Consider the following 24,090-nt stretch of genomic DNA (forward strand, 5'->3'; position numbering starts at 1 on the left):
TAAGTTATTTAAAGGTTTATTGCTTGCAATTTTACACAGTTACTTGGGTGTAAACCACGAGAAATCAGTTGGACTTCCTTTTGGAAGATTTCAAAACTAGGGTGGCAAGAAACATCTGAGTTAAAAACTACTACACTGACATCTGCCAATTTCTACTGTTTCAGACAAACAATTCCATGACCTTTGCTTCAGTCCATAGCAATTCTGAGAATGATTGGGCTACCATAAGATGAATCAGAAACTAATGTCCCGGCTATGCAACACACAGTATACACAATAAATCCAATATGGCTGAACTATCCACACCTGTGATGTTGCTTATTTTATGCTAGCAAAAACAGATGACACAAAATATGCAGCTGAATCCCCACTGCTCCCTTACCACAACAACTTATTACATGTTTCTGTGTGTGCACATCTATTTTTAAAAACTTTTACGAAAAGGAAGATACAAAATGAACAAACATATTTAGCCTAACAACAAGAAGAAGCCTAAGGGTGTAAAAAGTGTTAATGACTATTTAAGTGTTGTATCCAACAAATTTGCCCTGTACAGGCGAAGACTTCCACTTGTGCAACAGGAATTTCCCCTCCCTCTACTCTCCCCTCCCCCATGATCTGGTCCAGAGGGTTGGGGGGGGGGGACCCTCAGAACTGATCTGGTGGCATGTACAGGGGCAGGATGAACAAAAGCCATTATCTAAAGAGGTACTTGCATCAGATAAATTCATTACTTAGCTTCACTATACCTATTCCTGTTAGTAACAAACCAACAACAGCACAATAGCTATGTGATGCATGATGCAGGACTAGTGCACTTGTCACCCATCCATGTTCTAGTCATTTCCCCACAGTAAGTGTCCTTTCCTGTGGTGTAACTCACAACACACCATGGCTACACAGGCCTTGTTTACATAATCGTGGAAATGCACCCCTCCTGCCGCGTGGGCCAAACAACCCATGCTATGGAAAACTGGACTTTTTTTATTCAAACAAACCCATTGAAATAAAATGGAAATGAGGAAGCTTAAAAGGAAGCAACTGAGACATCACCAGCTAGTTAAAGCAGCTTGCTAGAGCATGTTATAAACACCAGCCAATGATAACCAGTGGACAAATACACTGAATGAATGGGTTAAGATAGCACTGGACCATCCACAAGTGATTTGCCATTGCTCTTCCACAACCTAAGCTTTTTTAAATTGAGGCTCCTGTCTAAGCAATATATAAGATTTCAAAGAGGGCTTCTGCACCCCACATATTGATTTCCTGGCCCAGATCTACACAACTTTCACAGGCACAGAGGTCTCTGTTAGCAAATATTTCTCTAGTTAGTGTTCAATGTGAGCATTCCACTGAATGTTTGCTGATTTGCACCGTCAATGAAATTATCAGAAAGGGTCAGTTGCACATAACTTCTTGGTGGTCTCGACAAGAGAAAGCTTGAGGAAGCTTTGTGCGGCATAAAAACGTCAAAAGGCTGATCTTTACAGTTAAGGGCAAAAAGGGATTATTGAAAACCTTGTATATAACTTTTGCAAAGAAAAGATTATATTCCAGAATCTTTTTTACTTCTCTCAACAGGTATTTATTTATCTAGCATGGCAATACATATGTTTATGCTGACTACTTTGTACACACACATCCAAATAAAATATCATTTATAGCACCCATTTATGCTAACTGCTTGGCTGAATCATGAGTGTTTTATATTATTCTTCCCTCCCTCAATCCCATAGAAATAATAAAAGAATATTCTTCTAACCAGCAAAATGATGATGATGATGATGTTCATCCAACTTCCATTTACATCAGCATTAAGAAATGAGAAGTTGATGTTGCTCATATGTGCAAGTTAGTGTTTAATTCACTTAATGTTTGTGCATTTGCACTCGCCCTTCTTTGATTCTCTAGTCACAATTTTACCCCTTGTATTTTATTGCAACCAGTGTGTGCCATTATACAAGGTTTGCAGTGTTTTTTATACAAATGTGAGGCTGCTGGCAGGTGATCTCCTTAATTCATAAATACATTTATTCACAATTAATGACAAAGTAATTGTTCTACCAGGCATGCTATCTGCATTTATTCAAAAGAGCCCAGACACCAAGGTGGCCATGAACTAATTTGTGGAGTCCATGTTATTAAGGACAAGCAGTCCACACCTGTATATACTGTATTGGCAAATCTCTTTGGATTAAACAGATACTACAATCTGATAAAATTTTTGACAACTGTAAATAAATGTGTGTGAAAAAGTGCATACTTCCAAGGATCAGCACTGGTTTATGAAATCAAACTGAGGGCCAGTCTATACATGCAAATAAATTACATGATAGAGGGTTCTATTTTATGATACAATCACTTGCTTGAATGCCCCCCATGGTGGTTGTTTTTTAAAAGATTCCTTGCAAGCAGAAAGCTAGCATGTCAGGAAGCAGGCAAGGCCAATCTGCACATTCAGCTATATATAGTTGTACAGTTTTCAACAACAGCTCATAATAGCTGAGCACACACCAAACACCCAACTTTAAAACTCCTGCAAACTTTTGAAGTACTAAATTTGAAAAGAATTGCTTACATTGTAGATGTCAGACAACATCTCCGAATGTTTGCCACATCATCATTTTATGCAGTTACTAAATTAGTCGTAACTGGTATTTCAGGGTGATGGTGAACTGGAAAGAGAGAGACACTCACACACACAACACAAGAGTCAGGTGTATTCTGCTGAAAGCATCAGCAACCATTTTTTGACTGGCTAATCTGAATTTTACAAGTTTTTAAAAAGTCAATACAAGTTGTGCTTTACAAAAAACCAAGTACTATATAAATATCTGTCAATATGTTATATTATGGTCAAATATACTTAAAAGGCAAGATTCCATATCTGAATTCAATACTGTAAAATAAAGTGAATTCGCTAATGCTCCTTTTGGTATAAATTTAAAGAACACTTCCATTGCATCAAGTGAGAGAGAGAAAATGGATCTTTCCAAAGGCTGTTCCTCAGTCTCAAAATTTTAAAATGTTATTAAAATCCTATTTTAATGCTGGAAAAGGGACAGCTCAGAGATTTTTCTTAATGATGAAAAAAATCTCAATTTTTATAACTCATTCCTAATGTAAGAATGCAGGCATCACTTGGGGGGTGGGGAGGCACAAGTCATTTATAAGATCAGTCTGACTTCTCCAGTAACCAGCTGGTTTTCAAACTGGAATTCCTCTCTTTAAAAAAAAAAGTAATCAACTTACACTACAATATAAAATTCTGATTTGTATGTACTCAATACATTTTTTTTTCTTTTAATAAAAATTGTATAAAAATAAGACAAGATGATTCTGATTTTGTGGATTATATGAGCATTGGTTTAGCCACCAGTGAATACTCTAGTTATTTACTTTTGAGCAATTTGTTCAAACGGGAAACCAGGATTTCCAGGATTAGTTTTTTGCCCTGCTGAAATATATACAATGGATGCCAATTCCAGAGGTCTCTAGTTGAATGGTTTTCTTTTCTTCTTGTACTACTTGAAGAAAAGTATGAACAGAGCTTTCTTTAAGGCGGCACGTGCCCATCTGCTGCACAGCCTCCTCTTTCCCCCTGCCACCACCTCGCCATCGCCGCTTGCCCCCCCATCCGCTTGCTCCCACACACACACCTTTGCCGCTTCCTTCTCCACCACCTCCTCCAGAGGCGGCCGGCATGGGCTCCTAGAGGTGCTTTGGCACAATGCTTACAACCGCCAAAGTGCCTTCCAGGAAGGTGCCTGACGAACATAAAAAGGTCGCCCCAGAGTAGAGGTGCTTTGGCACAACCTTTTTACAATTGGGAAGCACCTTCCTAGAAGGCACTCTGGCTCCAGCCTTGGGAAGAGGCCTTGGCCGAGGAGGAAGGGAGAGAGGGGGGGGGCAAGTGGCGGGGGAGAGGGGGCATGGGACGTACCGGCACCTATATTTCTTTTTTTAAAAAAACACTGAGTAAGAGAAATACAGATATATGATATGGCACAGCTCTGTGAAGGAACATTACAGCAGCAGAGTCGTATTAAATATGATACTTGAAACATGTCACAAGTTTCAACACAAGAGAAAAAATATACACAGGAGGAAAATATACATATTTCCCCCACTGGTGTGGATCTTATGGCAACTTTAGAATTGGCAACTCTTCTTATTGTCTCCCAGGAAAATATCACTTCTAACAAACAGAAGCAAAAGCGACCTTCAGTTACATGATGTGGTGTCTCCATTGCATCTAACAGTGGCACTCTGAGGACTATCAGAAAGCAGAAGCATCCAGCGCCGACACTGTCACACATTTGAATCCTCATCAGTTATGCTGGCACTAGGGGAGCAAGTAGCAAAGTCTTTGAACATTTCATCTTCTTTTAACATGTACTGGAAAGAGAAGAAAAGCAAGAATTGGGGAACACTGACTGAAACTCAAGAGCCAAAAAACATCAATGAACTGCACATCTAGCAGCAGGCAGACAAGAGGGCACCGTTCTCTTAGGGCAATGAGGGAGACCTGGGTTACATGACACACTGAAAGCACATGCTCTGCGTGGACAGTCTCAGGCAACAGCAGGGAGAAGGGCCCAGACAAAAGGGGTGCTGCCAAAGAGACAAACAACCTAGATCAGTGGTGTCCAAACTTTTTTCAAAGAGGGCCAGATTTGATGACGTGGAGGGCCACGAGGGCCGACCAAAGGGCCAACCAAAGCTTTTTTTCCTTTCTTTTCTTTTTTTAGGATTGATGTTGTTAAGCTTTTTTAGGATTGAAGAGATAACAATGGTTTGGTGCAGTTTAAGATAGCTTCATTTCTTCAACCATATCTCAGTGGCAGAGCACAGGTTTTTCAGGCAGAAGGTTCAATCCACAGCAATTCCAACTGAAAGATGGGAAAGATGCCTGAAGTATTGGAATAGCCACTGCCAGACAAAGTATAGTGGACAATTGTGGACTACAGTGGTACCTCAGGTTACGAACTTAATTCATTCTGGAGGTCTGTTCTTAACCCCAAACTGTTCTTAGCCTGAGGTGCTCTTTCGCTAATGGGGCCTCCTGCTGCTGCTGTGCCGCTGGCATGCAATTTCCGTTCTCATCCTGGGGCAAAGTTCGCAACCCCAAACTTCCGGTTTAGCGGAGTTTGTAGCCCGAAGCATTTGTAACCTGAGGTACCACTGTAAATGGATCAAATATTTGTATAGAAGACAAAATCATGAAGGTGCTGAGAAGTGTGTCACAAAGCTTAAGCAGCCTCAAAGAATAACCATTCTGAAGGTTTCACTGGGGAAAGCTATGACTCACACCAGTTTAAATTTGCAGTGAATATTTGCCTCACCAGTGCATTATATAGTGTGTGTGTGTGTGTGTGTGTGTGTGTGTGTGTGGATTCAGTGATGGAACTTGGCAGGATGTGGTTTTTGATGACAAGTACAGATGCTACACAGAAGCACAAAGAAGAGAACACTGAGAAGTATATGAGTTCTCCAACAGCCTTGGCTCTCCCTTTCCTAAAAAGGACACTTCTGTACCTCAAAGAACTAGTGGAATGACTTAAGATACAGAAATGGATAATCAGCACCTTAAGGGTAAAGGATGTCTGCGATATATCTGAGTAAGTATGGTTATTAGCCAGCACTAAGCTGGTACTCATGGGGCTTCATTTGGGGATTATCATCTTGGTGCATTTTATTCTTAAATATTTTAGATTATGAACTGGTCTGAGAGAAACTCATAGCACAAACATGTGGATTTCCAGAGAAGTGGTGGCCATTGCACTGCTCCTTGAGCCTAAACTCAGGCTCAATGTCTGTTCCATTCCATTCCAGACAAACCATGCGCTGTAAATCCAAGAACAAACCTTGGTTACAGGTCATGGTTTGTCTAGAGAGGGGCAAACTACAAACACAGGTCTGGACAACAAGCTAAGCCAAACTATGACTTGGCTTGCAGCAGTGCCACAGCAGCTGCAGAACCAGAGGAAGAGCAAAGCAGCAGTGATCTCCTCCCCAGGAGTCTTCATGCGTTTGCACTAGGCAGTTGTTTATCCTAGTGTTATGCAGTAACCAGTTTACAATCTATTTTTGAAATGTGTGTGTGTGTGTGTGTGTGTGTGTGTGTGTGTGTGTTAGCATGCACTGAGCTTTGGGGTCCGGGTGGGACAGATACATAAAATGGAAATAAATCATTTTCACTGGGCATATGCTTTTGTAATAGATACATTAATAATGACACGAATGAAGGCGGCTTTGAAGTTGTCTGCTTATACACTCCTTATTTCTCATATTCTGGAACCAAACTCAGGAAAGTCTCTTTACTGTGGATGGACTGTGCGTCTACATGTCCATCTGACAGCATACTCCAGCATGCATCATTGCAAAGCATTCTGGTGTGTACTCCTGACTTAGATGCAGTTTTTCCAACTTTGCTGGGCACCATTAGACTCTATGCTAAATGGATTGTTCAAAGGAGATTGTTAAAAAATCAGTCTATCATTAAGATGCAATCTCCAAGCCACCAACTGAACACCTTTGCCGTGTACCCTACTACTGAGAATCTCTGTATTGGTTCTAAAGTAAGACTAGTAACATTTTAGGGTGTGTCCATTATATTAATAAGGGCTTACAGTCAAATTGTTGATGCCTTCAGAAAATGCCCCTATTTGCCTCACGGTACCTTCTGAATCTTCCATCTACAAGAAAGAAATAGTTAATGTAATAATTCATGTAAATTCTTCCCTTTTCATACAAGTGTATTAACACATACAAATATAACATTAGGCTATAGCAGCACCCTAGAAAAGAACTAGTCAGTTGAACACTTTATTGTAATGCCAGGCAATGTTTGGATAAGGAGGTGAGGCTAAGAGAAGACTCTGGGAGCGTGTGCAGAGTACTAGCATCAGCCTAGTTGGTAGCTCAGCTGCATCAGCCAACTCCACAGTCTCTGCTCCTATTGGAGAAACCAGATAGTTGAACACAAGTTTATGGCCTTGCCTTTGACCGCTCAGATGTTAAACAAACAAAGAACTCAACAGATGCAGCAGCAGCAGCAGCAGCAGTGCAGGCCAACAAGGAAGACAGAGACCAAGAAAATACTGTACCTAGTTGTTTAATAATTTCACATTAAGGGCACCCCACAAAAAAACTTATGCAGAAGCAAGCACTGATAAGGGAAAAGAAACCATCTGCACCACAGTACCTTTTATAAGCTTTGAGGGAGAGACGGGGAGCTGAAGAAAAGAGATGACTGCTGCAAGGGGAGGAAGGCTAAGTGTCAGAATGTCATGAGCAAGAGGTGAGCAGGAAAATGCCACAAAGGTTGAAGGTGGAGCTTGAGGAACTGCATAGGGGGAAAAGGGCATGCAAGTTCAACTAGAGGATGAGCCGACATGAGAGGAAGTATGGTGATGTGGACAGAATATAGGACTAGGACTGGAAAGACCTGGCTTCAAATTGCTGCTCAGTCATAAAGTTCTCTGGGTAGCCTCAAACCACTCAGTCTCTGTCACAGCTGTCATGAGGGTAAAATGGAACACTTCCCCCACAAAAAATGCACACACCCCTGTGGTCCTTAGCAAAAAGAGAGACCATTAATGTAAAGAAAGAACTCTCAATTACGCCAAAAAATCTGACTGTGGAGAAAACTGAAATTCAGGTTTCTCTTGTTGGTTGATAGCTAAAATCTAGATGCCCCTAAAGAAGCCCTGAACAGATTTATCAAGGGTTAGATAACAGTTTTTAAGTACTAGTACATTACAAACTGCAGAATATGAAAATATCAGGGGGGGGGGGGAGCACATGCATACGGAAAAAAACAATTGTTTCAACTTACTGCAACAACCATTACCTGCTCCAGTCTGTCCAGATCGTCCTCATCATACACTCTGATATCTAAAGCTGGCTTCATCCCTTTCTTTGATCCCAGTCCAGATGCCTGTCCCAAATCCATCGAACAAACATACTCTTCCCCATCTTCCTGCTTCTTCTTCCTTAAATTTGCAAAATTACTAAAAGCAAGTTTCTTTGGCTGAAAAATACAGACCAAAAAAACTGCTATGAAGTCAACAACCAGATAATTTATTTTCCTGATGACATATCTAAAATCTTTAAAAATCTATAATAAAGGCAGCAAAACAATCAAGAATTCCTCAAACATATATTCTCACAGAAAGCTGGTTGGAAAAATTGGAGCAAAATTTCCGCATAAAACAGAATATAGGATAAAAAAATTAATCTATCATGTTAATTAAGAAGATCCATATTTGACAATTTTGGTTGTGTGTGTGTGTGTGTGTGTGTGTGTGTAATTCACGGTTTGTATGTTTAGTTTTATTTGTACTTAAGCTCAAATATCTGAGCTTATGAGACTTCAAAAAAAGAGTTTTTTTCCCCAAAGGAGGTTACAAAAAACATTTGATGAAAACTAATTTAAAAATCTGTATTTGTAAAATGAGGCTTGTAAAATGCCTACTGACAGTTTTCTGCATGGGGTCATATCTGCCTCTGGCCCCCCAGGAGAAGCTACTTAAAGAGGTGGTTGCTGTTTTTCTTTCATGGACAATGACTAACGCAGCAGATGGGCTACTAAAGATTTTGTTAAATAGGTTACTTACTTCTGTAAACTTGTTTTTATCTTTCAGTTTTCAGTGAAATTTGAACTACCTGACAAACCTTGCAAGCACCATTGAGACATTTTTTAAAAAATGCATTGCAAGAGGCCGACATAATTCATATCAGCAATTTTTATAGCGACTAATGTAAGCTGTTATCAAAGGCCTATAAAACACACTCTTAAGTGGAATGAATAACCTGCTATAGAAAGAAAGAAAGAAAGAAAGAAAGAAAGAAAGAAAGAAAGAAAGAAAGAAAAGTATAAAAAATAAAATAACTGTTAACATAGTTTTGTAGAGAGGGTATGTGGCAATGACATATATAAGAATTACTATCTATGCTTTACCATGCAGCACCTCTCTACGAAACCAGGAAAACTACCATCATAGAGTCATAAAACTGTAGCACTGGAAGGGACCACAAGGGTCACCTAGTCCAACCCCCTGAGATTGAGAGTCTTATTCTCTACCAGTTGAGCTACCCTCTGTTCAGAGATTAAATCAAGCCAAGCCAAGTTCTTTATCACTCAACTCATTTTCTATTAGCCCCTTAAAAACCACAACAATAGGAAGCAACACTCTTGATTAACATGGAAGTCTGTTCCATGTGATAGTAGTACTTCCAAGGCTCTGGCCGTACCTTCACTTTGGCTGTAGCTGTTAAAAGGACATAATCTGGAGATTCCATGGCTTCACGCTTTTGCTGCTGGGCCTCTTGACCAATCAGCAAATTAAAATGGGTTGCCAAGTGCCGCCTCAGGAGAGTCTTGTTGGGTGGGATGTTCAGCAGCTGAGCCATGGTCTCTACATTGAAACGAGGTTCCAAAACCTGCAGAGCAAAACCAGCATTTCAGAACCAAGATTTATATTACATTTTGATTAAGCAATTTCCCCAGATCTAAAGATCTGAACCACTAAGAAAGGTATGAAAGGCATGAGCTGGTGGGTGTTTTTTTGGGAGGGGGGTTGGGGGAACGACGATGACAAGGCCTAAATATTTACAAAATACCTATGACACAATTGCCATGACTTTTAGAAAACCCTACCTAGGAACAAACAAACAAAACTGGAAACAAAACCAGGCATGACATTTCTCTTATAGCACGATTAGATTATTTATTTACTGCCTGTGTCTCAAAACGAAATATAAAATGCCACACACTCTTACCATTAGCCCTCCATGAACGCCACTCCCTCTCAAATTAGGAGCATATTCTGCAAGGTCAACTGACCGCAACCACTCCATCACCCGATGATTGGTCCACTGTGAAACCTCTGATGGTGTGATGTTATTCTACCAATAAGAACAACATTTAATTTAGAAACAATGCACTGCTTTTAGTTCTTTTTCTTTTAGTTCTGCAGTTAATCCAGCCTCCATTTTTTTTATTTCAATTGACCTTTCTGCCCCAAAATGCTCAGAGCCAAGCTAGATCAAGATCAGATGATCTGCAAAATGTGTCCCCCACCCCAGGTTATGAGTTAAAGGTGTTGTACTGGCTGCTTATAGGCTACAAACCCCAAGTCAAGGTGTTGACTAACATACTATGCCTTAAATAATTTGGGACCCAGATTCCTGAAGGAGCACCCCCAGCCTGTCTATTAAGATCAGGAGGAGAAGCCCTCCTTGTGGGAATCCTGTTGATTCAGTCAGCAGTGGCCGAGAACAGGGCCTTAGTAGAGGTGGTGCTTGAGCTGCCAGCTCCCTCCCTCCTGGGGTACGACTGGTGTCTACGTTGTTCATCTTCTGGTGCCAATTGAGGACCTATTCACCCAAGCCTCTGTGCGCGGCGATATGGTGTAACAACCCTGTTTCTGCAGTCCTAGGGTACAGAAATAGGTTTTTAAAAGCCCCTGGTGGCCTGAAAGATGCCGATGTAGCGTTACATATGTTGTGCTGGACTGACATAAATGATGTACCTAATAAAGTTACTATGGAACACCTTCATATAAGAGATGGGATTAATGTGAAACTGCAATTCATATCTGCGCTGAGCCATTCTTCCGCCTCCAAACCGAACAATCTTGTATTTATTTATTTAATTTTATTTTTTAATAATATTTTTATTGGGTTTTCTGCAAAGGTAACAAAATCACAACAAAACAAGAAAGCAAACACTAACAAATACTACAACAACAAACTAAAAATAAAGGGGGGGGGGAGAAGAAAAAAGTTTGCATCAAAACAATAAAATCCATAAAATGGGATTATCTGAATCCCATGACTTCCCTTCTCCCCTGGTTCCTTAAAATTCTTTTTAAACTACATATCATTTCTATTCCAAATTTCTATTTTAACATCAATTTTCTTGTACCATCTCTAAAACTACAAGTGTTTTTAAATTCCTGCCAAGGTATTTAAGATGTTTGCAATACTTTTGTAAATATATAATAAACATTTCTCATTCTTTTTAAAATTTTGAACAATCCTGTATTTATGACTCATGTTGATCATATGCAGCACTATTTTTTTTGCTGGAACTCACCATGAACGCCTCCCTTGTTTTCTTATAATGACAATGGCACCCATCAAAGAGATGCTGGAACTGAGTTCCAGTGAGTTCCAGCTAAAAAAGCCCTGATCATATGACTACACACACACACACACACACACACACACGCGTGTGTGTGTGTGTGTGTGTGTGTGTGTGTGTGTATGGAAAATAAGGGCTTGGGGCTTTTAAAATTCACCCACTTTCCACATCTTTCAAATGGACTCTCCTGCACTAAATAAACTGTAAAGAAAACAAATCTCCAGGCACAAAGACAATTAGAACAACATGGAGAAACCAGGAATTCCTCATGCAGTGGTCTAGTTCCCCACCTTCACTTTCACGCCTGGCAGTCCATAGAGGGCTTATCATGGGATATTAACAGCAGCAGCAGCAGCAACCAAAGCGCTAATATCACATTCATATTTTCAAAGAAATACTAGTGAGCAAATACTTTGCAGAAAGAAACACCAAAGGAGGCAAACTAAATGTTGATCTCAGTTCTAGAGGTTTAAAACATAATAAGGAATAAGGATATTAATCCATACAATGAAGCTGACAGTCAGTGATCAACGTATGGCCTGCTAAACAAAGGAAGGGATCAAGAGTCAAAGTAGGACAAAGTATTCTAGGCAAGAAAACGAAGGAAACACACAAGCACTGACTGTCAGAACAAACATTGCAATGAATCAATGAGATGTGTAAGTAGGTAAGTAAGTAAGTAAGTAAGTAAGTAGAAGTGATCACCTCATCCGATGGTCTCCTGCGCAGACAGTTGGGCTCAAAGTTATTTATTCTTAGAACTTGAATGGCACGTTTGATGCTAAGGTGGTGGAGGACACTCACAACTTTCAAAGACAGTAAGTCATCCTGGGAACGGGACAGGACACATAAACGAGATCAAGATCAATAAATGAGATGAAGAAGACTGGAAGAGTCAGATACCAACATGAATGCTGTGCTTAGGAACCCCCTGTATAAGAACATTAAAACACTTCTGTTGTTTAGGCAAAGGGCCTCTTTAGACCAGCATCCTGTTCTCACAGTGGCCTACCAGAAGCCCAGCAGAAGCCTGCAAGCAGGACTGAAAGCAACAGAACTTTTCTCACTTGATATCCCACCACCTGGAATTGGTGCCTGCAACTGCAGAGGCAATATTCAGCTTCAATGCCTGGCACTGGGTTAGGAGGGGAAACGGCTCACTATCCATTTTCTCCACATGATGCCTAATCATGTCATCCTCTTACTGGCCTTTTTAAAAACTCAAACAAGTAAGATTACACTATACTACTACTACTACTACTAATAATAATAATAATCTGTACCTCGTCCATCGGACTGGGCTGCCCCAGCCAATTGGCAGCTTCCCACAAATATAAAAGCATAATATAGAGGGCTGTGTTCAGATGTCTTCTAAAGGTTGTATAATTACTGGTCTCTTTAACATCTGATGGGAGGGCATTCCACAGAGTGGGCGCCACTACTGGGAAGGCCCTCTGCCTGGTTCACAGTGAGGAAACCACCAGAAGGCCTTTGGAGCTGGACCTCAGTGTCTGAGCTGAATGACAGGGTGGAGATGCTCTTTCAGGTATACAGGGCCGAGGCCATTTAGGGCTTTAAAGGTCAGCATCAACACTTTAAATTGTGCTCAGAAACGTACTGAGCCAATGTAGGTCTTTCAAGACCAGTGTTATGTGGTCTCAGCAGCTGCTCCCAGTCACCAGTCTAGCTGCTGCACTCTGGATTAGTTGTAGTAGCCCCACATACAGCGCACTGCAGTAGTCCAAGCAGAAGATAAGTAGGGCATGCACCACTCTGGTGAGACAGTTTGCAGGCAGTTAGGGTCTCAGCCTGCATAACTGATGGAGCTGGTAGACAGCTGCCCTGGACTCAGAATTGACCTGCACCTCCATAGACAGCGGTGAGTCCAAAATGACTCCCAGGCTGCGCACCTAGACCTTCAGGGGCACAGTTACCCCATTCAGGACCAGGATGTCCCTCAAACCGTCCACCCTGTCCCCCAGAAACAATACTTCTGTCTTGTCAAGATTCAACCTCAATCCGTTGACTGCCTTCCATCCTCCAACTGCCTCCAGACACTCACACAGGACATTCACCACCTTCACTGGTTTCAATTTAAGAGAGAGGTAGAGCTGGGTATCATCCGCATACTGATGAACACCCAGCCCAAGCCCCCTGATTATCTTTCCCACCAGCTTCATATATATGTTAAAAAGCATGGGAGAGAGGATGGAGCCCTGGGGCACCCCACAAGTGAGCACACTCTTCCCCCAATACCTCTTTTTGGACACGGCACTTGAGGAAGGAGCGGAACCACTGCCTAACAATGCCCCCAGCTCCCAACCTACCTAGATGATTCAGGAGGATACCATGGCCAGTGGTATCAAAAGCCACTGAGAGATCCAGCAGAACCAGGAAACATGTATGGATTAAGCAAATTCCCCCCATATAAACCTTCCTTGTGCACCTCTTCTGTTCAAAGAGTAGGAATTCTTTCACTATAGACAGTCCAGTTAAGAAAAAAATCCTAGGATATGGTCATATTTATTTTTTACTTATTTCATTTTCTAATATGTACATCTTGCCTTTCTTCCATATGAAACCAAAGGTGGCATGCATGTGGTACCATTGACTGCCCATCCAGAAATGACCAGGACCCAGGCTTGCTCTAGCCTCGCTCATGTGGTGGGGCTTTTGTACCTTCAGAGCATACCCTGGTGAAAAGCCAGTGTTGTATGCTCTCGTTTTGAAAACATTTGTGAACAACCCCTGAAAAACTCCTATTGAAAACACACCTAATGCCGGTCACTTCTGTTCTTGTGCATGGAGCCCGCTGTTCAGACTGGTGCTCTGCCATGCGTGTATGGACAGAGGCATAACATGCTGCTTGCAGTCAGTTTATTCCAACAGTAGATTATATACAGCAGTTGAGCTGTGTCATTAAAAGACGGTGTTACCACTACAATTAAAAGATGATACTGTACACTCCCAGTACTGATTATGACTATTTATACAAAGACAATGATATTCGTGGAACTATATATGCAGAAAAAAATTTGGACAGATACCTGTCCATGCAGCATATAATTCAAACTTTGACAGTGGAGAGAGAATGGAGGGAGGGAAGAAATAAGAGTTATGAGAGATGAATGTGAGCAAATGCAGCTACTTGTGCTTGGAGGTCACTGCAGGTGAGAATGATGATTGCAGGATTCGGCAAGGGACTTATGGAAAAGGTGGGCTTTGAAGAGAGGGGATGGATAGAACAGGTACCAACAGGGCACATTTCCACAAATGACAGGAAACATGGAAGAATGTGTGGAATTACTTTATGAGAACAGGAGAACTTTTGATTCCTGAAGGAGTGGAGTTGGAAGAGTAAATGTTTTGGGGAGGCATATGGAGCGGAGGATTAGGATACACGTGTTTCAATGGAGAAGGAAGTCAAAATTATGGTACTGTGAATGATAAAAATGGCAGGAAGAAAAGGACACTTGCTTACGATAGTCATATAATGAAGCATTCGGCCATCAACCTTTCCTTCATCGAACTGGGTCTTATACTGGGGCAGACCAATATCATCCAACCACCCTGAAAATAAAAAGATACAGTCACTATGCAATGATTTGTGGCAATCTGAAGGCAGGCTTTTTCAGTGGTGGCCCCAGTGCTGCGGAATGCCCTCCCTATTGGAATATGAGAGACCCCCATCTGTACTGGCATCCCAGCGGCTCTTGAAGACACACTTGCTCAATGCAATTGTTTTATGGTGTATTTTAAACATGCAAGAATTTAATAATTGATTTTCCACTTGTAAATTGCAAATTTGCTTAACTAAGTATTTCAGCTTTTTCTCAGACAGAATGTGTGTTACTTGGGTGCACAAGTACAATCTACCTTTTGTTTGTAACAGAAACTACCCACAAACCTGCCTAGAAGGAAACTTAAAACAAAGCATGCACAATGCTACCCTGTGAGCTGCAAAGTGCACACAAGGCTTCCTTGCAAGTGGCTGGGGGACGTACCCAGGCAAACTCCTCACTGCATGAGGGTGAAATGGCAAAAGAAATAAGAAGACATTACTTGTAACCCAGTTGTAATCCAGTTTTCCATGGTTGTTCTCTTCTTCTGATCCTAATGCCTGAAGAGCGAGCTGAAGTTTTTTCCGGTGCAATGGATGCTTTATTCCAAGTTCCTACATGTGGGACAAAAACCAGCTTGCGTTTAAAAGATACTTGTATTTGCTGCTAAAACCTCAGTGGAGATAATGGGAAACCTTGTTGAGTATCTCTATAAAAATGAACTTTACGTGACAGTTGCCCATTTACTTCTATCCTTCCTGCAGACCACAATGGAGGGAAAAGAAAACTTCCCTCACCCCAAAGTGGGGGTTAACTGCCACCTCCCATCCTGGCCACAGCAAATGGCCCTTAGTGGGGCAACCACTACAGCCAAGGAATCTTCCTCTCCAACACCACAGGACTGCCCTGCTAATTTCTCTACCCAGTCTTGTTTGACTATTTTTTTTCTATAATAAAAATGTATTTTGTTTCCACTGAAAAGGAGCCTGAACGCCTTGTAGCTCCAGTGTTAGAAACTCGGCTACATAAGGGAGGCGCCAAGTGGCTTCTTAAACCAAGGTGGCCGTCACCAAACCAGAATGTCAGTTGCCATTTGGGGGCAAGACGGCTCTCAAGTCTTATTTTTCAAATGACGGACTGATTGTGATTAATTCTCAGTTAAACATCTGGCTGGTTGAGATGACCACCTTGAACTTGAAGAAGCAAAGTCCCTTGATCCAGGGACAGTCCACATATATATTGGCCTATTCCGACCTCTTTTTCTTAATGGGGACACGGACCACTCATAACGTAGGAATATTCTTCACAACTGTGAGCAGAGTAGTGGGATGGGGTAAGTGAAGACAAGTGATAACAATTAGCTATAACATTTTCCACTGTTCCTGCTCAGGCTGCACAGAAGCAGCATTTTAGTTCCTGAAATTCTTTCTGATTGTGCAGGTAAAATATAATGGATAGAATTCTACAGGATGTGGTCTTAGTGTGTGAACACAGTCCAGAGCCAAGGATCCACAGGCATGCAGCTCCAGGTGGAGGTGATGTGAGGCGCCATCCTGGTACCCAGGAATCTTCACTTGGTCGCAAGTGGCTAACAGCCCAGCGCAAAATGTGCCTGATGCCTGGGGAATTCTGAACACTGAGTACCTCCCACTCACATTTGATTGGAGCAATTGGTCATATTGGTTCTTTTAAAGATGCAAGCATGGACCAAAAAGATTTATTGAAAAGCAAATGGAGCAGGGAGACCAGGAATGGCTCCTCCATAAGGTCTGGTCCAGTGAAACCAAGTGAAGCTGGGGGGAAAGCACACACTCATGGTGGGGACAAAAAGTGAGAGGCATACGTGCTTTGCAACCAATTTGTCACCAATTTCACAGTGCCTTTCCACAGAACCCAAATGGACTGGGGCTGCAATACTCAGGCTAGGGTTTTTCAGTAGCAGTGTTGCAATGACAGAAAACTCTCTTCAAGGAAGCTTGCAGGTGGCCGTGCTACTGCTCAGTTTCGTATGGCTAGTGGTAATTGTTTGTTCCAGGCATTTTAAAAGGGTGAGGAGGGTGCATTGGAACAATCTGCATATTGCTGCTATTCTTACATTTTAATGGTTTTTTAAAATTGCATTCCAATCACTCTTGTACAAAACCTTGAGCATTTCTATAGAAAAGTGATGGATCCATTTTTTGTTTTTCAACAAAATGCAGCTTGGAAAAAGCAGCCCACATCCATTGCACTGTATTTTCTCATAGCCCAGGCTGCTGTCACTGGCTGATAGTACACCAGTATACCTATCCAGGGTAGTTTCCTTCTGTTAAACAAATACTTTAGCCACCATTTAACATACACAATTGGGTGATTTGACACAATGTTGTAATTGTCACTCAAAATGCATATGCAAGAAACATACCAGATCCTTACCTTTTCTAAATCAGTCTGAGAAGCTTGCAACAGAGTCTGACCAGAAAGTATCCAGTGTTTGCCATGACCTATGTAAGAACCCAAGCCCTGTTCATGAAGCCAGTTGCAAACTTGCTCCTTTGTCCATTTCGCAAATGGCATGTCCAATTCACTAAAATTAAGTTGAGAATTGACATGTTAGAGAATTGACACATTTAAAGCATTTTACTCCAAGTGCATGCATAAACATAATCTAAAAATTTAAAAGTATTTGTGTCTTACTTATTGGTTTGTCCAAGATCTCTCGACCAGCCTAATCTTGGTCCAGCTGTTGCTCTTATTCCTCCTCTTTTGAACTCAGTCTCTGTCATGTCATCTGGATTAAACGTGGTAGACTGGCTTCTCCTGAGTCTAAGCAAAGGCCAAGATAAGGGAAAGCCATTAAAAGAAGTATACAATTTGCAGTATGAAGAGTGTAAGAAGAGCCATCTAGGGCAGCTTCCTGTCTGCCACAGACACCAACCAGAGAGGGTGAAAAGCTCACCTGCAGCACTTAAAGCACTGTAAAGGTAAAAGGTAAAGGACCCCTGGACGGTTAAGTCCAGTCAAAGGAAACTATGGGGTTGTGGTGCTCATCTTGCTTCAAGCCAAAAGAGCTTGTCCACAGACAGCTTTCCGGGTCATGACTAAACCACTTCTGACGCAATGGAACACTGTGACGGAAGCCAGAGCGCATGGAAGGGGGCAGGCAATCCATCCCTAAGCATAGTTAAGAAAAGCCCCAACATCATATTCACCTCAGCCTCAGAGAGGAACTCTGGACTAGCATGCTCTACTTAACAGCATAATGAATTGAGTCATATCCCAGTTACCTTCCAAACAACTTCTTGATTCCTCTTGCTTTCTTTTTGGAGTCAGGAGATGGTGGAGTCAGAGGCCCATCTGCTGTACCTTTTGGTCGAGGCGGCAAGCCAGCCAAATCGAGGTGGTCTGCAAATCCTTTTTCTGTCTCAGCTATTAAATAAAAGCAAATCTCAATTAATAGTATGTCAGTCTGTAGTTCTTCAACTGGATTACTTTAAGTTTCCATTTCTAATTTGTGAAACAACCTTGGCTAAAAAGTCACATGAATGGAAAGAAAGGTAATTTAATTGTGTGCTCCTTTACTTGGCATTTAAAGTATCATTCAGTTAAAGATCTCCTTAATAAACTAATACTGATTATTATCTCTGCTATGACTGATCTTTATCCCATCGCCCTTTATTACAAAAGTATACAATACACCAACTATAGCCCTAAGGCAAACACATGGTAAAAATGTGTATAGCTTTCTGTGACTGTCTGGAAGGCAAAGGCTTTCAGCAACTGTGCTGACAGCCCTTCATGTATCTGATAAAAGTCCAGGAATAAGGAGATATAGTGAATACGGTTAGGTGATCATCAGCAATTAATAATGTAACACTAGATGTGCAAGAGATTGATACAGTGCACTTGTAAAAAACAAAACAAAAAAGCATACCGCCTTTTAGACCTGATGTGGGGAATTCATGGCCCTCCAGATGTTGCTGAACAACTCGCTGTCATCCCTGGCCATGGACCATCCTTGCTGGGGCTCACGGGAGTTGTACTTCAGCAGCATCTGGAGGATGAAAACTTCCCCACACCTACCTTAGGTGAAAACCCACTTTAGGAAGAAGCTGGAAACATTTTTGTTTTTATAGGCTTTGAAATGTCTAATTTCTGTTGCTATTTTGATTTTATAAAATGTGTCTGCTGCTTTAAGACTACATAGTTCTAACTTGTATTCTGCATTGATCTTGATCATTTTTAACTGTAGTGATTACATTTTTGTTTCTTTGCTTTAAGCCACTCTGGATGCTCTATGAACAGAAAAAGGGTTTAAAAACATTAACTCTAATAACTCCTCATTGACATTTATGTTGCTCTAGCATCAGCGAAGCCAATAAAGTCCTCCAGGACTGGAACTATTTCGGAAGTTGCTGACAACCCCCCTACTACTGAGCAAATAATTTACAAAAGATAATAACATTTAGGATTGGGCGAACAGCTTATTTACATACATTTGTTTATTTTTTTAAAAAAGCTAAGGATATATCAGCAATGCAATGCTTCAGCAGAGATGTGCCAGCAAATGCCATACAAGTAGGGATAGAAAACAACAAACCAACAAAATGCCAAGTGCCTCTTTTCACATTACACAATAGCAAACCCGGGTTTGCGAGTAGAAGGGCACTCAACAGAGAGCCCAGCACTAACTCCCAAATGACCACACATGTATGATATGTGTGTTTGCAAACACATTTGTCCTCACCTCAAGCTCATAGTTTACCATTTTACATGGGACTATTAGCTGCATAGCTAAACATATATGTGTGAACTCTCTCTACAAGAAGCTTAAAAAGAATGCTCAAAAGCAATGACAAGAACGCTACCATATAAAATTATTCAAAGTAGTAAACAGTAATGGCCAAAAATGAATTATAATGCATTTATTTGCAAGTTAGCCAGAGAAGCTATGGAAACAGTGTGATTGTTTGAAAGAAAAAGTCATTGATACCCGAGATAAGCTATACAGATAGGTCAAGCAGGCTGCTTGGATTATGTGAATGGAGGCCATGTTACATTGTGAATATACTTCACTGTTTTGATTCTTTAAAACCTGGAATTCTTACAGTGGGTCCTAAATATACTGGTAGGAAGCAAGTTCCATTGATTTCTTTGCCCCATGTTGCCTTCTCATTTGTTATACTACAGCAACATGGTGTCCTCCAGATGCTGTGGGCTGAAACTCCCCACAGCCCCACCCAACACGGCCAACAGTGAGGGTTGATGAGAACTGGAATCTGACAACATCTGGAGGGCATCAGCTGGGGTAAGCTGCACAAGAGTCTGCAACCATCCCCGTGGGAAGAAAGGAACAAATAAACTGGTCTCAAGGAATACTTGGACTTGCTCTTCTTGGGGCATGGTGCCTGAAGCATCTCATCTCCTTCATGCCAAGGTTGCCTCTAGGCAAAAACACATTTAGTGCCTCTTATGTCAGAAAGATGCTGCAATTCACTTGGTTTAGATTTTCTCAAGCACTTTTCTATGGCAGTTCTTGTTAGTATAGGCCATTACAACTAAACAATGCAGCCAGATTTTAGTAGTGTGCATGAGCGGCAAAGACATGGATGAATGTTCCAGTACAGAGGTCTGCATGGCCGTGGCTGAGCAATAGCAGCTCTCAGAACATGGCGCCAATCATGCATGCAGGTCTACTATACCTAAGGTGGGTGCACTTGCACTTCGACTGCGATCTTCAGACATCCAAATAACGCACATAACCACACGCAGCACAAGGGGGAGGAACACACCCGGGGCAACAAGATAAGACAAATCAAAACATGACAATGGCAAGACAAGGGAAGAAGAATTCCCCCCCAAAACGATGCATGCATAACACAGAGAGCTAACACACAAATAGGCCAAATGAGAATTAGCACTTATTCCATTGCTCAAACCAAACAATTCAGGAAGAGTTTTGAGATCTACAAAAACAGAACAATGTGCAACAATTACTTTCCCACTACTTCACATTTAAATATTTCCTTGCAGGGTTCTTAAATATCTCTTTCCAATATGATTTGTTTGCCGCTATTTGCAGTGGAAAGGCTGCATGACTAGCACATACTGGCATTTGCCTCTGGCAGGCTAGGAACAAAGGTGAGAGCTGTTTCCTGGTTCTGCTGGATCTCTCAGCGGCTTTTAATACCATCAACCATGACATCCTTCTGGACCGTCTAGAGGGGCTGGGAGCTGGGGGCACTGTTATACAGTGGTTCCGCTCCTTCCTCATGGGCCGTGTTCAGAAAGTGGGGGGGGGGGGTGGAATGAGTGTTCAGACCCCTAGGCTCTCACTTGGGGGGTGCCCAGGGCTCCATCCTCTCCCCCATGCTTTTTAACATCCATATGAAGCCGCTGGGAGAGATCATCAGGGGGCTTGGGCTGGGTGTTCACCAGTATGTGGATGATACCCAGCTCTTCCTCTCTTTTAAATCAGAACCAGTGAGAGAGGTGAATGTCCTGTGTGAGTGTCTGGAGGCATTTGGAGGATGGAAGGCAGTCAATGGATTGAGGCTGAATCCTGACAAGACAAAAGTACTGTTTCTGGGGGACAGAGGAATGGCACCCAGGTCCTGAATGGAGTAACTGTGCTCCTGAAGGACCAGGTGCGCAGCCTGGGAGACATTTTGGATTCACAGCTGTTCAAAGAGGGACAGGTTAATTCTATATCCAGGGTGGCTGTCTACAAGCTCCACCTGGTACGCAGGCTGAGACCCTACCTGCCTGCACACTGTCTCGCTAGGGTGGTACATGCTCTGGTTATCTCCTGCTTGAACTACTGCAATGTGCTCTACACGGGGCTACCTTTGAAGGTGACAGCTAGACTGATAACTGAGAGAGGCATCAGGACGTATAATGCTGGCCTTAAAAGACCTACATTGGCTCCCAGTATGTTTCTGAGCACAATTCAATGTGTTGATGCTGACCATTAAAGCCCTAAATGGCCTCGGCCCAGTATACCTGAAGGAGCATCTCCTTCAGCTTGGACACTGAGATCCATTGGCGGTTTCCTCACTGCAAAAAGTAAAGCAACAGGGAACCAGGAAGAGGGCCTTATCGGTAGTGGCACCCACCCTGTGGGGCACCCTCTCATCAGACATCAAGGAGATAAGTACAACCTTTAGAAGACATCTGAAAGCAACCCTGTATAGAGAGGTTTTTAATGTTTAATACTTTATTATATTTTTATATATGCTGGAAGCAGCCCAGAGTGGCTGGGACAACCCAGTCAGATTGGCATGGTACAAACAAATTGTTGTTGTTGTTACCACACAACATACCCAATTTGAAACATGTACAATAGGTTTGGCGCCAAATTACCACAGAGAATTTACAAGAGTGCAGGAGAATACATGCTTTACTTGCCCATTGTTCTGCGAAAGAACTGGAATCCATAGCATTTAAAATTTTGTTTCATCTACTGATGAAAGTGGTTCTTGTTCATACGTCTGCATCTCCCCACGAAATATGCCAGCGGAGAATATCTTCCCCTAGCTGAAATATACATAGTGAAAAAACTCCGCCTTTACTGAACCTACCCAAGTTAGGTGCACTTGCTGTCCTTTTGCTACTTTTGATCTTGAAAAAGCCTCGCCCAAAAGAAGACCGGCCTTTCCGAGTCCCAAAGGCATCTTCTTCACCTGGGGATTTGGGAGGGAGGGTTCCATATTTGCTACTCTCCATCGATGCTTTGCTCTGTTTGTTCAGGAAAAGAAAAGTTAAAAATCTGCCATTGTACTCAAGCGTTCAGCAACACATGTGATAAATTAGTGTTTGCAGCTGGGTAGCATGCGAAGTAGCCTTATACTGAATCAGACCATTGGTCCATCTAGTTCAATATTGTCTACCCTGATTGTCAGCAGCTCTCCAGGATTTCAGGCAGCGGCTTCTCCCTACCTGGAGATGCCTGGGATTAAACATGCAACTTTCTACATGCAAAGCAGATGCTGTACCACTGAGCTACAGCCCTGGAATAGGTTGTACTTGCAAATTACGGAGTGATATATTCTGTTAAAAACTATTTTGAATAATTTTAAAAGGCAAATTGATTCATAAAAATGTAAGTCTTTAGAAGAGGGTTGCTAATCCGCAGTTGTTGTTGGATTCCAACTTCCATCAGCCCCAGCTAAAATGGTCAACGCTCAGGGGTGATGGGAGCTGTAGTTTAGCAATATCCGAGGGCCACAGGTTAGCTGTCCCTGCTTTTAAAAAAATTAGTAAACAGGAGTAAGAGATAGGTCTACTAGGCTTAAGATCTCCACTCCCCCACCCTCGCTCTATGTATGTTCAGAAGGCACAAACACACAACTCGAAGAAAGAAGGCGCTGTATACTCTGGTGGTTCAGCATGTGCTTTTTACCAGCATGCTGGTACTGTGGTAAAGGGGAGGAGGTGCTACTAGGATGCTACAGTAATTTGGAGTCAATGACTGTTTTCCATCACCCAAGGCTTCATAAACTATATGAAACAGTGAAAGAACAACAGTTTTGGTGTGAAGATCCTGGTTCACATTAGGCCAAAATTGACCACTGCACCAGAACTGGGAAACTCTGGCTTAATATTGATGAACAAGCCAAGAAAATGAGCAAGGATATAATCTAAGGAGCATCTAATTCCATCTGCTTCATCGGGACTTAGGTGAGTGCAATTTTCTCTGGATTGCACCTGCAATTTCTTCTTTAACACACAGCACAGAGAAACATTACCTCTTCCTGCTTCTGCACAGACTCTTTGTCCTGCTAGGGAAAAGTTTGAAGCATTAAACACTTTAAATAAACTTCGATTCAATACATCCAATTAATTTCAACTAAAACATGTTAGTCTACTTACAACATTTACCAGAGTGTATTAATTTGGCTGCATACAGGGCAGCCTATAAAAAGCATTTTAGCGGTTTCAGAAACTCCTTATTTGAACAAAACTGAACTGCAATTATTAGAAAAGGGTAAGATAATATTTTCTTTGAGAGAGCTTTGAACAGAGTCTAAGTCATAAGGATTTATTGAACAAATGGATATATACATCCAAAGGAACATACAGCCCCGTTTCTTTCCCCATGATTTGAGATCAGACAAAAAGAGCTTATTTTACATATGCAAGTCATCAGTTGATATACTGCAATCATCATGTGTGAGCTACACCTCAGAGGAAAGAACTGAAGGAGAGGGAAAGACAAATGATATTCAACTCAATAGTTGTGCTAGTCCAAGGATTAGCACCAGTGCAATTAGGTTTTCCCTTTCTCCTTCCTGTGTGCCCCACCTCATGGCCAAATCTGCTCCAAAGGTTGGGGGGTGGAGTCAGAACAGATATAGGGGGAAGTATATGTGGGAAAAGGGGGAAGTATTAGCTGCA

General features: G+C 41.8%; 1 protein-coding gene across 21 annotated transcripts in view; it reads right to left on the reverse strand.

The window, feature by feature from the left end:
• Positions 1-24,090, reverse strand: part of PPFIBP1 (PPFIA binding protein 1) — a 132,139-nt gene continuing 108,049 nt past the window's right edge. For 6 of the 21 annotated variants that reach the window (XM_081023505.1, XM_081023504.1, XM_081023508.1 and 3 more), the window contains 14 exons: positions 23,442-23,474; positions 22,275-22,431; positions 20,397-20,429; positions 17,982-18,123; positions 17,392-17,520; positions 17,131-17,281; positions 15,218-15,329; positions 14,637-14,725; positions 11,861-11,983; positions 9,790-9,915; positions 9,262-9,450; positions 7,844-8,038; positions 6,636-6,701; positions 1-4,401 (listed from right to left, as the gene is read on the reverse strand). In XM_081023505.1, coding sequence (XP_080879631.1) covers positions 4,315-4,401; positions 6,636-6,701; positions 7,844-8,038; positions 9,262-9,450; positions 9,790-9,915; positions 11,861-11,983; positions 14,637-14,725; positions 15,218-15,329; positions 17,131-17,281; positions 17,392-17,520; positions 17,982-18,123; positions 20,397-20,429; positions 22,275-22,431; positions 23,442-23,474 — 1,632 coding nt within the window. In that variant the 3' untranslated portion in view covers positions 1-4,314. The other 15 variants (XM_081023524.1, XM_081023515.1, XM_081023518.1 and 12 more) reach the window with 12 other exon arrangements.

This window comes from Podarcis pityusensis (assembly GCF_964106645.2).
Source record: "Podarcis pityusensis genome assembly, chromosome: 10".
Taxonomy (NCBI): Eukaryota; Metazoa; Chordata; class Lepidosauria; order Squamata; family Lacertidae; genus Podarcis; species Podarcis pityusensis.